General features: G+C 46.3%; 1 protein-coding gene across 4 annotated transcripts in view; it reads left to right on the plus strand.

The window, feature by feature from the left end:
* Nucleotides 1–14,343, plus strand: part of ENGASE (endo-beta-N-acetylglucosaminidase) — a 28,301-nt gene continuing 13,958 nt past the window's right edge. The window contains exons 1-8 of one of the 4 annotated variants that reach the window (XM_072112361.1): nucleotides 1–294; nucleotides 419–532; nucleotides 1,754–1,821; nucleotides 2,934–3,138; nucleotides 3,229–3,377; nucleotides 4,307–4,464; nucleotides 4,551–4,699; nucleotides 10,925–11,084. In XM_072112361.1, the coding sequence (XP_071968462.1) occupies nucleotides 1,773–1,821; nucleotides 2,934–3,138; nucleotides 3,229–3,377; nucleotides 4,307–4,464; nucleotides 4,551–4,699; nucleotides 10,925–11,084 (870 nt within the window). In that variant the 5' untranslated portion in view covers nucleotides 1–294; nucleotides 419–532; nucleotides 1,754–1,772. The remainder of the gene's footprint in view (nucleotides 295–418; nucleotides 533–1,753; nucleotides 1,822–2,933; nucleotides 3,139–3,228; nucleotides 3,378–4,306; nucleotides 4,465–4,550; nucleotides 4,700–10,924; nucleotides 11,085–14,343) is intronic. The other 3 variants (XM_072112359.1, XM_072112358.1, XM_072112357.1) reach the window with 3 other exon arrangements.

The following is a 14,343-nucleotide window of genomic DNA, read 5'->3' on the forward strand; positions in this document are numbered from 1 at the left end:
TCCACAAGCTGGATACAGTGACGTGGAGGGATACTAGGACACTATGCACATTGGTTCCTCCATGTCTTGACGCGTTATACCTCGTCCTTTCTTTTTAAGAGGCGGGCCCGTGTGAGGTGACGAGCGGGGACGGCTCCATGACAGGAAAATGAGGAGGCGGAAGTGCAAAAATGCAGAAGTGTGAACGGAAAACCGCAGCCTGTGCACAATGAATGGCAGCCAGCTATAGAGCACAGGTCAGACACCTGCATGACGGAGCTGAGGCGCCAGGAGCAGTGCGCCACCCCCCGGCAGGTGTCGCACATATGTCGCATATGTCCTCTCCCTGCTGTCCCTGTGCATAGCGGTCTCTGCCATCCTGCATGTACACACACCCCAGCTCTGCAGCTCTTACACATCCATGACTCTTTTTTTCCAGGTTTTCCCAACTTCCTCCCTCACTCCCACGCGTTCGCTGTCGTTGACGCCTCAGCAGAAGGGAGCGACCGTGGAAGCTGCCGCCAGCCGGTGACATCCTTCTCCTCCGTGACCGGTATCCCTTTTATTTCTCATTTTCTGTATCATTATGTCATATACATAGCAAAAAATTCTACAGTTCTGATTACATTTACGTTTTTGTGGTGTATAAGCCCCCTGTATATATTTTATGCGCATCCATAGATCCTTATTGATCCGACAGAGACCTAAAGAGGCCGGATATAGGTGACTGTACTCCGACAGAGACCTAAAGAGGTCGGATATAGGTGACTATACTCCGACAGAGACCTAAAGAGGTCGGATATAGGTGACTGTACTCCGACAGAGACCTAAAGAGGTCGGATATAGGTGACTGTACCTCAATGTATTTATACCGTATAGATGAATATATACCCTGTAGTATATGTTTACAGTACAGGCCTATGGGTGACAGATGCGTTGTATGTATCCCCTATCATGTGGTGCGCGTTGGAGTGTGATGATACTACGGCGCCAGGTTCACTATGGCGCTCCGTATAATTAGTGGTGACTTCTGCATTACCTAGTGTGACATGCATCCTCGGCAAGCCTGCATGTCCTATCTGTGTGTGCAATGTATGTATGTATAAAGGGCGAGACCAAAGTCCCAGGACGCCCTTTTATTTTAGAAACAAAAGCAAAAACGACATGTCGGATCCTCTAGCGAGTAATGGGTGAGGGGACAATCTTTTAGGCTATGTACGAACATGGCCGCCATCTTGAAAGACTCAATACTGGATCAAGTTCAGGTTTTTTTTTTTTTTCCAACGGATAGGAGGTCATTTAGCAAATCATAGAAGAGCTGAATTGTCTCACAAATCACATCTATAATATCCTGTGTGGTTCAGAAGATGTCAACACAAAAAGTTGCGACAACCACTGGGAACGTTCCCTGTGATGCACAGCTACATGACGTGTTGTCCCTGGTGCTGAACACAGAGCTGAAGGCGCTGGATCCAATCGTTATAAACTCACATCTGATAATCTATGGAGAAACTGTGTATGAAGACCCCCCCCCCTGACTCCCTGCATCCTAGTCACTAGCGCCCCCTGCAGTGTATTGTTGTGGTCAGTAACCTTGTTCCCAGGATGAGGCAGTGACTCGGGACGTCATTAATGACTACGAGTCCAGGGCCTTGCACAAGGTTCGGTCCATCCGTATGTCATAAATGCACAGAAAGTCACAAACTTTTCTGTAAAATTCATGATAAATTCTCTGGTTTCTGGGTATTTCATGCATTTTCATGTTTTCCTTTAGGTAATATCTTCGCCCAGACATGAAAGTTTATAAGGAAGTCATTAGATATGAGTCCGTTCCATTGTCAGGTAAGAAACGGCGTTGCTATTGTATAACACAGATTTCTTGACACGCACTAGGGGCTCATTCACACTGCCACAAGGGGTGGCGTGATCTGGTCGCAAGATTTACGAACAGATCATGGCCACCATAGATTGCAATGGTTCCCCGTCATGGTTTCAGAGAGTACACAGTCCATCACCGCACCGCGATAGTGTTTGGGCGGCCGTGATGCTGCCTATGGAGCGAGGAGGGGTGATGAGCACCCACCCCTTCCCTCTCCACCTCCCGGCCCTGTGCTCGCCCTGTGTGTGAATGAGGCACAAGTATTGCACGTACAACACTATTAGTCTCTGTGTGGAACGTTGGAGCCTTACATTTGGTGTAACCATAGTGTTGACATCAAATGAATTGATCAGGCTGCATACAGACTTGGGCCCCATTCACACGACTGTATGATCTGGCTGCACAATTTGCAGAGAGATCATGGCCTATGGCAGCCGGTCACGTTGCAGTAAGCCTTGTATCGCGTCCGGGCGAGTGCTCGGCTATGTACTGATACCAGAGGCTTATACGAATGCAGCCACTGCATTACATATGTCACAGGGTGGATATTTAGGGGGTCATTTACTAAGGGCCCGATTCGCGTTTTCCCGACGTGTTACCAGAATATTTCCGATTTGTGTCGATTTCCCCTGTATTGCCCCGGGATTTTGGCACACGCGATCGGGTTGTGGCGCATCGGCGCCGGCATGCACGTGACGGAAATCGGGGGGCGTGGCCTAGCGAAAACCCGACGGATTCGGAAAAACCGCCGCATTTAAAAAAAAAAAATGTGTCGCTTGGGACGCACTTACCTTCACTCAGCCCGGCTCGGTGAACTCCAGTGCGTTCGGATGCTTTTCAGCGCAGCAGCGCCACCTGGTGGACGGCGGAGGAACTGCCTTGATGAATCCCGGCCGGACCCGAATCCACCACAGAGAACGCGCCGCTGGATCGCGAACGGACCGGGTAAGTAAATCTGCCCCATAGTGTTATACGTTTGGAAATATCCCGACGTACCCCCTGAGTCCGTAGGCTCGGACACCATCCACACCAAACCCAATCTGCCTCCGCTCATAAAAATTTCTTTCCCACTTAGCGAGACATCATGACCGAGCGACCACCGAACCCATCAGCTTTTTCTTCTCCAATCTGGAGGAACTATTTTCATGGAAACCGACCACCCAAGACATGTTCAATATAGCCGTGACGCCTCTTGCAAAACGATATCCACCTCTTGATAATAGCCATAGACCGAAGACCCTGGTCTGCCATGACTTGATGGGAGGGTATCTGGAGGACAGGTATGGCCGGGGTGGGTTATCTTCCAGGTCCTATATGTATATCTCTGTGGGTATTTGTATTGATGACCTTAATCTGGGTCTCTTCTACAGGTTTATTCAGGGCTCTGACTCTAAGGACCCGTATGTCTTCTACCACTGGCAGTACATTGATATTTTCGTGTACTTCAGTCATCGGATGTTTACTATCCCTCCTGTGTGCTGGACTAATGCTGCTCACAAACATGGGGTTTCAGTCTTGGGTAAGATTTGCAGAATTGCTTGCATTAAATTATATTGTATTAAAGGGGTTGTCCCAAGTACTTCAACGACATCTATCATGGATTGTAAACCAAACATACAGACATACTGGTGTGCCCCCCCCCCCTCTGGCAGGATCTACTGTTATTTGAGCTTCTAATGCCCTTGTTTTAAAGAAAAAGGGGCTTTAAAAATTATGCAAATGAGTCTAAGGGGCTCCTATGGCTCCCATTAACTCCCATGGAGCCTGGAGCCCCTCACTCTCATTTGCATAAATGTAAAAGCCTTTTTTTGTAAAAAATCAGGGCATAAGAAGCTAAAAGAAGAACAGATCCTGCCAAAGGGGACACACACCAGTATGTCAGTATGCTGGGTTTACAATCCTTCATCCTGGTGATAGATGTCCTTTAAAGGAAATCTATCATCAAATTCAAGCATGATGACCCAGGGGCACTAACTCATAGATTCTGTGAAGTCCCCTGCCCCTAATTCTGAAAGCCAAGCCAAAGGTCTCATAAGAGTTATATGCCTTATCCACAGTTTGAGAATAAAAATGTGAAGGTCCGACTTTTGGGGCCCCCACTGATCACAATAATGGGCCACCAGTTCCCGCAGTTGGGTGGGATGGCAGGACGAGGATGTGTCGCTCCATTAAGTTGTGTGGGAATGACAAAAACAGCTGAGCACATCGCTCAGGTATCTCCTACTGCTCCCATAGACCGTGACTAGCGAGTTAGGGCACATTCTCCTCCTCCTGCTCCACCCATCAGTTCTTCGGGTTGTAGGGGTCCCAGCATTAGGACTTTCACTTGATCACCCCCTGGGTAGGGAATAACTTAAATACTTGGGACAACCCCTTTAAGGGTCACATGTGCACAGGATAAAATACTCTACTCCGCAAAATCAAAATTTTCTTCCTACCTTCCTTTAGGTACATTTATCACAGAATGGGAAGATGGCGGCAAGATGTGCGAATCGTTCCTGGCGGGCGACGAGGCCACGTACAAAGCCGTGGCAGATCAGATGGTGTCGCTCGCGCGCTTCTACAGGTTTGACGGATGGTTGGTTAACATTGAGAATGTCCTTAGTGTAAGTAGTGGACATCACCCATAGCCACAGATTATTACCTCGTATATGACGTGGAACTAATATTTGGATTTATTTCTTACCTGTAGTCGGTGGCCGTGTCCCGGGTGCCCTTGTTCCTCTCCTATTTGACAGAAAAGTTTCACTCACAAATCCCCGGGGGTCTGGTCATCTGGTACGACAGCGTGATCCACACCGGGGAGCTGAAGTGGCAGAACGAACTCAATGACGACAATAGGTACTTTTACGAATTTTGCATTCGCCTCTCGAGACACTAAGGGGGAGATTTTTCTCTGGGGCTGTAGTGACATTAGTTTATTGGTTGTCCCGCAGTGTACATTTACAGTATTTTTCGGATTATAAGGCGCACCATCAATAAATGCCTGCTAAAACATCTAGGTTCATGTATAAGGCGCACCTGATTATAAAGATGAATGACCAGCAGGTGGCAGACCTGTGCACAGTTAAAGGCAGCTGATGTCTGTAAGTACAGTTCATATATAAGGCGCACTGGACTATAAGGCGCACCTTCGATTTCAGAGAAAATCAAAGGATTTTTTGTGCGCCTTATAGTCCGAAAAATATGGTTTATTCCCACCCATAGGATTTCTAATACAAGACTGATCATTGGGACCCCCCACTAATCAATAGAAGAAGCTTATTCTTCCTTATGGGAAGTTTGCATAGGATCAGCAAGGAAAGCCCAACACCGGACGTGAATGTAGAAGTAGGGTCAGATCTGTAATAACTCTTGTGGTTCCAAAGTTACACAACCACGGAAAATGTGACTTGTTCCTGATGCTGAACACAGAGCTGACGGCGCCGGATCCAAAATCTTTGGAGAATCTTTGTGTTGATAACATTGGGACTACAAGGGATATTACAGATCTGTTCTAGTCTTTTATATCTTGATATGTTACATGACCACCTTTCCAAATTTGGTCTCATTACAATATGGCGGCTATTGAAGGGATCAACAAGGATAGGCGCTAACTTGCTGATCAGTGGGACCCCCACAGATCAGGAGAACGGGGGGGTGCTTTGTACCCCAAGATGAAGGAGGTCTCTCTATGGCACTGAAGGAAACGTTGTCTGCACCATAGAAATTACTACCTGGGTGACCTGTGGCTCTCTTCATTTGGGGGTATAATGGGCACCCGTTTTCCTGATCCGTTAGGGTCCCATCACTCTGCTGCGCTGAATTCCGTCAGAGTTCACTGGAGTTCACCAAGCTATCCTGGGTGCAGGTAAGTGCGTGTCAAGCGACACATTTTTTAAAAAAAATACGGCGGTTTTTCTGACAGCCACGCCCCCCCGATTTCCGCTGCGTGCATGCCGTCGCCGATGCGCCACAATCCGGTCGCGTGCGCCAAAAACCTGGGGCAATTCAATGAAAATCGGTAATTTTCGTGACATCCGGCGAAAAAAAACGATTCGGGCCCTTAGTAAATGACCCCCAGTGTCTTATTGGGGCCTAGGTCTTCCTATCCTAAGTACAGTATATAGTCAAGCTTCAATGCCCAAATCCACCTAATACCTCTGCGCTCCTTATATCGCTACCTCTGCAGCCTCACAATAATAAATGCAGCAGATAAATGTCTCTATGTGTCTGCACACATCTTCACCTCTCCTGCACTTTTGCTTGGCAGAGCTCTCGCTTCCTAGGTATCAGTACAGTATAGTAGTTGCCATGGTGATGCACGGCGAATAAACGCTATGAATTTTTAACGTGTTAATTTGTAACAAGTTGCCATAGTGATGAATTAACAAATTAACGCTGGGAATTTTTAATTTATCCCAACTCAAAGGCTTCTATTTTATTAAGTTGGTCGATCTTATTTTGAGGATCTGGCCATCCGAGACACATGGCCATGGATCTAGTGCCATGGCAATATCTCCAGATTTTACCCTATCAAACTAGCAGCCCCCTCAAGTGGGGGATGAAATGTCCTTTCATAAATGCCCCCTTTTTTCCTCCGTTTACCTATATAAAAAAAAAACTCCTCCAAAGTTATGTGATAATGAACAGAGAAGAGTCATATTTTACCGGAGATGAGTCAAGTTTAGACTTGAGTGTCACATTAGGTGTCCCTATCTTTGGTGTTATAGCACCTAGAAACATGGTGCCGGTGTCCTATCAAAAATAAGAATTTCATCTTTTAGCTCACATCAGGCTTGTGAATGTGTGATCTACAGAATTGTAGAAACAGATAGTTAAATAAATTGGCAGAAACTATATCTTTATCTGCAGTGTGCGTTTCCAATTATAATAATCTTTGATACTATTTATATAGCGCCATCATTTTCTGTAGCGCTTAATAAATCATAGGGGACATATACAAATAACATACTACATTACAAACAGTCATATGCAATAATGGGAGTGGGAGCCCAGCTCACAAGAGCTTACAGTCTATGAGGATGAGGGGGTGACACAAGAGCTTACAGTCTATGAGGATGAGGGGTTGACACAAGAGCTTACAGTCTATGAGGATGAGGGGATGACACAAGAGCTTACAGTCTATGAGGATGAGGTGGTGACACAAGAGCTTACTGTCTATGAGGATGAAGGGGTGACACAAGAGCTTACAGACTATGAGGATGAGGGGGGACACAAGAGCTTACAGTCTATGAGGATGAGGGGGCGACACTAGAGCTTACAGTCTATGAGGATGAGGGGGTGACACAAGAGCCTACAGTCTATGAGGATGAGGGGGTGACACAAGAGCTTACAGTCTATGAGGATGAAGGGGTGACACAAGAGCTTACAGTCTATGAGGATGAGGGGGTGACACAAGAGCTTACAGTCTATGAGGATGAGGGGGTGACACAAGAGCTTACAGTCTATGAGGGTGAGGGGGTGACACAAGAGCTTACAGTCTATGAGGATGAGGGGGCGACACAAGAGCTTACAGTCTATGAGGATGAGGGGGTGACACAAGAGCTTACAGTCTATGAGGATGAGGGGGTGACACAAGAGCTTACTGTCTATGAGGATGACGGGGTGGCACAAGAGCTTACAGTCTATGAAGATGAGGGGGTGACACAAGAGCTTACAGTCTATGAGGATGAGGGGGTGACACAAGAGCTTACAGTCTATGAGGATGAGGGGGTGACACAAGAGCTTACAGTCTATGAGGATGAGGGGGTGACACAAGAGCTTACAGTCTATGAGGATGAGGGGGTGACACAAGAGCTTACAGTCTATGAGGATGAGGGGGTGACACAAGAGCTTACAGTCTATGAAGATGAGGGGGTGACACAAGAGCTTACAGTATGAGGATGAGGGGTGACACAAGAGCTTACAGTCTATGAGGATGAGGGGGTGACACAAGAGCTTACAGTTTATGAGGATGAGGGGGTGACACAAGAGCTTACAGTCTATGAGGATGAGGGGGGACACAAGAGCTTACAGTCTATGAGGATGAGGGGGTGACACAAGAGCTTACAGTCTATGAGGATGAGGGGATGACACAAGAGCTTACAGTCTATGAGGATGAGGGGGTGACACAAGAGCTTACAGTCTATGAGGATGAATTATGTCCTAAACTATCTCTCTCTGGTTTTATACATCTCAGAACCACAAGCCTGATGAGATCTAAAAGATGAAATTCTTACCTTTAATATGACACCAGCAGCAAGTAGCTGTTTTATGGTGTAGTTGGATATGTTTTAATATATCCTTTTCTTTGTGATGTAGTAGATTACTGTGTGGTGCAGAGCTCCTGTGCTCTGTGCCTTCCCTACCTAGCTCTGCACTGGATCTCTGTACAAGCAGTAACACTGATTCTGTATCCTGATTGGCTGAGCTGTTTGTGCACGTTCACGTGAATGCCCTCAGTGCTCAGGCATCACTGCCCATAGCTGATGTCACAACCGGGAAGTCCCCCCCACTGCAAGAAAAACTGAGAGGATATTACAGATAGCCTCATATACCTACTAGTCCTATAGCTCAGGATATTTCAGTTTTTTGTGGTGTGTTCCAGGTTGATGGTCGGCGCCAATAACTCCGTTTCGTCGTATTATTAGTACAATTGGTTTTATTGTTTAAGCTGTGTAAAACGCGTTTCGAGCCTGTACTAGGCTCTTCCTCAGTTACATATAGCTTCAGAATAATGGAAGAACATATGGTTTATAAAGGTAGATTTTGGCGCGAGATGCTTGTGCTCTGACGTCAGATATGTAAACATAAACATTGTAGTACAATGGTTCATTCATAAAATCATTCCTAGAGTTCTGTGGCTAAAATTAAAATAACTAAAATACATTTGATTACATAAAATACAAAATCCAGTTCTATTAGTTCATAGCGTTAATATAATGCAGTTGAGGGAGGGGGGAGAGGGGATTTTATACATTACAACAGGTATAATAAAAACGAGGAATAAAACAACGAGGAATAAAGAACGTAAAATCTATGTGGTTAATACTTTAAAAGCTGACCTGTGTTTGTGATCGGTATTCTGCCTATTAATTGTTGGTGTGTGTGAGGTTTGTCTCTGTCTTGCGCGGCTCAGCTACGGAAGCCTGGAGGGGTCAAACCAAAACGGGCATAGAGCGTCGTAGTGAGGATTTGGAGCGAGGATTATGCAATTTGATGAAAGTTCTTAGGTGAGTATTGTTTCTGTGACCTCATTGAGGCCAGCCGGTTTTAGTGTTTTTAAACGGTACATCCAGTAGATTTCCCTCTTTTTTAATGCTCCGAATCTATTATTCACATCGTGACTGATGTGGTCAATAGGCATAATTGAAATTTTCCCTTCTCCTTTATGTTTAAGTGTGCAATGTTTTGATAGCCCGTGAGTGAGAATTTTGTGTTTGATATTATACCGATGTTGGTTAACTCGACAATGTAGTGCTTGGGTAGTCCTACCGACGTACTGCAAGCCGCATTGACATTCAATAAGATAGATGACATATTGGCTGGTGCAGTTTAAATGGGCTTTAAGATTGAAAGTTTCCATTGTGTTATTAGATCTGAAGGTGTCAGATGTCTTAATAATTCTGCAACAGAGACATTGGGATTTCCCACATCTGGAGCTTCCTTTTCTAGCTGTTGATGTAGTCTGGTGTCTGTATTGTTTAGGGATACTTGGGGCTAACAGATTTTTTATTGTGGGGGCTCTTTTGTAGATGCAGGCTATGTCATCTGGAACTATTTTATTTAATAGTGGATCAGTTTTTATAATCTTCCAATGCTTTTTGAGGATGTTTAAGATTTTTTGACTATCCTGGCTATATGTTGTGATGAATTTCAGTTCATTCTTTGTTTCTGTTTTCTTTTGTTTTTCTGGGTTTTTCGGTTGAAGGCTTTCTTCTTGTGTGATTTGGCTTACTCGTTTCACTGCATCTTTTACAATTGTCTTTGGGTACTTCTTTTCTTTGAACCTTTTTTCTAGGATCAAACATTGATCTTTGAAGGTTTGTGTGTCAGAGCAATTTCTGCGTATCCGCCTGAACTGGCTGTAAGGGATGTTTCGTAGCCATTTTTTATGATGGTTACTGGTATAGTTCAGATAGCTGTTCACATCCACATTCTTGAAGAACGTTTTTGTGGTGAATTTGTTACCATCATGCCCTATTATCAGGTCCAGAAATTCAACTTGCTGTGTGCGGGGTGAGGACCCCCCACCGCGTTACCCAGGACGGCCGCCTAAAAAACTCAACCAAAGACCGCATTTGAACGTGTTGTACCGATTGTACAACCTAAAAAGGTGAGCACCACTCTAAAAACACCTTGGGGGTCATTTACTAAGGGCCCGAATCGCGTTTTCCCGACGTGTTACCCGAATATTTCCGATTTGCGCCGATTGTACCTGAATTGCCCCGGGATTGTGGCGCACGCGATCGGATTGTGGCGCATCGGCGCCGGCATGCGCGCGACGGAAATCGGGGGGCGTGGCCGAACGAAAACCCGACGTATTCGGAAAAACCGCCGCATTTAAAACCCGAAAAAGTGTCGCTTGGTGACCGCTTACCTTCACCTGGTCCGAGGTGGTGCATTCCGGCGCGTGGAGATGATTTTCAGCGCAGCAGCGCCACCTGGTGGACGGCGGAGGAACTCCCTTCATGAATCCCGGCCGGACCCGAATCCAGAGCAGAGAACGCGCCGCTGGATCGTGAATGGGCCGGGTAAGTAAATTTGCCCCCTTGTCTTTACTGCCAAACGTTTTTTACACATTGCGGCGCCCGTATCGCCTCTTTTTCTTCTATATCTATATAGCTCAGGATAGGAAGAAGCCAGAAGCATAAAACAGGTATCTCTGGAATTGTTGTCTAAGGTTCTCTCCAGCTGTGCAAAAACTATTTTTGTCAAGTAACTTTACAGTTTTACGCTTTAAGTAATTCAACGCTGACAGATGGGTACAGTGTGTGAACATGAACATAAACATGGATGCTTTCTGTAAATTGATATATATACTGTATATTATTTTGATCTGCCTTATTATAATTCTCCCAATAGACAGTTTTTTGATGCATGTGATGGGATTTTCACAAACTACAACTGGAAGGAAGATCACCTGCAGCGCATGGCAGACGAGCCCCGCAGAACTGATGTCTATATCGGTGTGGATATCTTCGCCCGGGGAGAAGTTGTCGGGGGAAAGTTTGAAACTTTCAAGGTAATTGACTATCTTCACAGTGTAGCCACTTCTGCCATAACTGTGTGTATCGAGGCCGCAGAATGATACAGGATCAGTAACTTGTATCAGGATTGTGTAATATTTTTCTGTTTTATGAAAGGTTTTTCTGGCCCTGGATCATATTTTAATACCAATGAGCAGAGGTCGCTTTAACGCCTGTACAGGCCTCTATGACGCTTGTACAGGCAGTTTAACTCTTCAAAAAAAAAAAACAGTCCCATGCGGATTTATCTGAATGGAACTTTTATCTCACTGACCTCCCCCCCCCCCCCCCCCTTCCTCCGCCATCCAGGCCACAAGCTGCAGGCGATTTAGGGCAGATCATTGCTGATACTCGGCGTTCCGATAGAAGGTCATGTAATCAGAGCTCAGTTCTTAAATATCCTTCCACAGTGGCTGTGGGCTGGGGCAGTGAAGAGCTCTGCTCATCCCCATGGTATTGTGTGATCCTACACACAGCACCATCAGCAGGATTCCCTGTTTACCTAAAAAAAAATCTCCTTGTAATAATTAGCAGAGAAGAGTCATATTTGTCTGAGATGAGTTTAGAGGCTGCAGAGGGAGGGTCAATTCAGACGCCTCTATCTCCAATTCTATAAGGCCTACAAACCTAGAAATTTTTGTGTCCTGTTATGTTGAATCATTTTATTGAACATTGTAAAACAAGAACTCACATAACATTAGACAGGAGCCTACATTAATCAGTGTAAAACATACAATGTATGGTAAACATAAGCATACATCCAGGTCACACATTATGTCCCCAGTGGAGTCCCGAATGAGTATAATGCCTTTCCGGATGGAGAAGGGAGCGGTTTCTACAGTTAAACTCTGAAAAGTACCCATCATTTGACCGTTGCCTCCCCATTCTGATAACATGTCAACCTACTCCTTTCCGGGTAGTATAACAGTTTAGTTTCCTGAGTTGCAGGGAACTGCGCGCCTGGAATGAGCGTGTTAATAAGACTAAAACACAAAACTCGACAAGACAGATAATTAGACAGATACAAAAGGGATAGTATATACAAGGGGGAGGAATCCTGTGGGGCGTGTTCCGTATAGTGGAAGGAGAAGCATCAGGGGTTCCCTGTCTTCCGCAGAGAGGCTATATATAAATACCGCTACATGGGCTTTAGGGCAGTCTATCCTGGGGCCTGCTCTTCGAAGAGGGCCTTGAAGTCCTGAGAGTCCCTAAAACTCATCCAGGGGGACCAAACGTGAAGAAACTTTTCATGGCCTTCAGGTGTTAAGATAGCTAGTTCCTCCATGCGGAACAGGTGAGACATTTCTGCGGCCCATTCGGCTAGGGACGGACATGTGGTGGACCGCCAGTGGCGCGGTATTACCACCCTGGCTGCAATTAAACAAAAACGTAGTATGTCCTTCTTTTGAGCTCCGATTTGACCAGGGAGAACTGAGAGAAGGGCCACATCTGGGCAAGCAGTCACTGTTTTGCCCGAAATTTGCCTGTATATGCTAAACACCTGGCTCCAGAAGGGTTTAAGAGCTTCACAGCTCCACCAGACGTGCAGCATATCTCCTTTATCAGTTCCACAGCGCCAGCATATGTCCGAGACCGAGGGGAAGGCTAAGTGCAACACTGTCGGCACCCGGTACCATCGTGCGACTATCTTATATCCCTTTTCCTGTGCTGAGCAAGCGGAGGACATCTTGTGCGTAAAAAGGAAAGATTTGTCCCAGTCTTCCTGTGACAGGGGGGTTCCCAGCTCGCGTTCCCAGCTCCTAACAAATGGGAGTTCTGAGGTCTTGGAGTCATCCGTCAGAATAGAGTAAATTTGGGAAATGGCATGTGGTGGGGCTGCGTCCAGTCGAAATAAACCCTCAAAGGCTGTAAGGGAATCGGCGAAGGCCGCCGAGTCTCCTGCCCCCACTATAAAGGACCGTAATTGTGAGTATTCGAACCATGAACTACCCGTATGGCCCTGACGCGGATTAAAGTCCTTATGGGGAGGCAGTGGAGATCCCTGCAGTAGGTCGTACATCCGTGGGTCCTCTAAAACCCCCCAGCCCAAAAAGGACAGCTTAGCCATTCCCGGTTGGAATCCCGGGTTCTGGAAGATCGGGGTGAGAGGGCCAAGCTCCCGGAACAAGCATTTCTTCGCTATTAGTGATCTCCACAGGCGCAGCGCGTCCCTTAGCAAAATTGCCTGGGGCGCCGGAGCAGGGAAGGTTCCCGCTGGAACCCAAGGCAACAATTTAAGAAGTGATGCTGAACATGTTTGTTCCAGAGCGACCCATTGTTTGGATACCGTGTTATACGTCCAGTCAAGCACTCTGAGGAGCAATGATGCTCGATGATATAGTTTAAGGTCAGGGAGGCCCGCCACCCCCATTGACTTTGGTCTAATCAGCGTCTTCCAGGCTATTCTAGGGCGTTTGGATCCCCAAATGAATCGCAACATGGCAGAACGTAAAATGCGGAAAATGCCAGCAGGGGGTAGAATCAGCACACCCTGAAAAATGTATAAAAAACGTGGAAGCACATCCATTTTTAGGACGTTAATCCTGCCGAACCACGAAAGGCGTTTACAATCGTATGTTTGGAGATCTTTCAGGGTGCGATCCAGAAGGGGTGAGTAATTAAGAGTTTATAACTTCGACAGATCAGTCGGAATCATTACTCCCAGATATTTGAGGGACGTCTGCCGCCACTGAAAGGGGAAGTTGTCTTTAATGTGGTCCACCTCTGAAGCAGGAAGTGATATGTTGAGAGCCTCAGTCTTAGTATAGTTGATTTTAAAGTCACTAACCGCGCTATATCTCTTGAACTCTTGTATGAGCGACGGGAAAGAGATCCTTGGTTGAGAAACGTACAACAGCAAATCATCTGCGTACAACGCAGCCTTACAATGTCTGGATCCCATTGTGATCCCATGGATGTTGGGGTTTTTCCGGATAGCTGTGGCTAAGTGCTCCATCACTATGACATATAGTAAGGGCGAGAGCGGGCACCCCTGTCTAGTACCATTTCTGATGGGGAAGGACCCGGAAAGGTTCCCATTAACTCTCACCCTAGCAGTGGGATTGGAATAGAGGGCTAGAATTTTTCCCAGGAACCTAGGACCCAGCCCGATCTGTCTAAGTGCCGCCGTCATGAAACCCCAGTGGACCCTGTCAAAGGCCTTCTCCGCGTCCACGGATAGAAGACAGGTGGGTATGGAGCGCGCCTTCGCGTGTGACATTAAGAGAATAGTTTTGTTTAAGTTATCCCGTGCCT

The sequence above is a fragment of the Engystomops pustulosus genome, chromosome 6 (genome assembly GCF_040894005.1).
Source record: "Engystomops pustulosus chromosome 6, aEngPut4.maternal, whole genome shotgun sequence".
NCBI classification, from domain to species: Eukaryota; Metazoa; Chordata; class Amphibia; order Anura; family Leptodactylidae; genus Engystomops; species Engystomops pustulosus.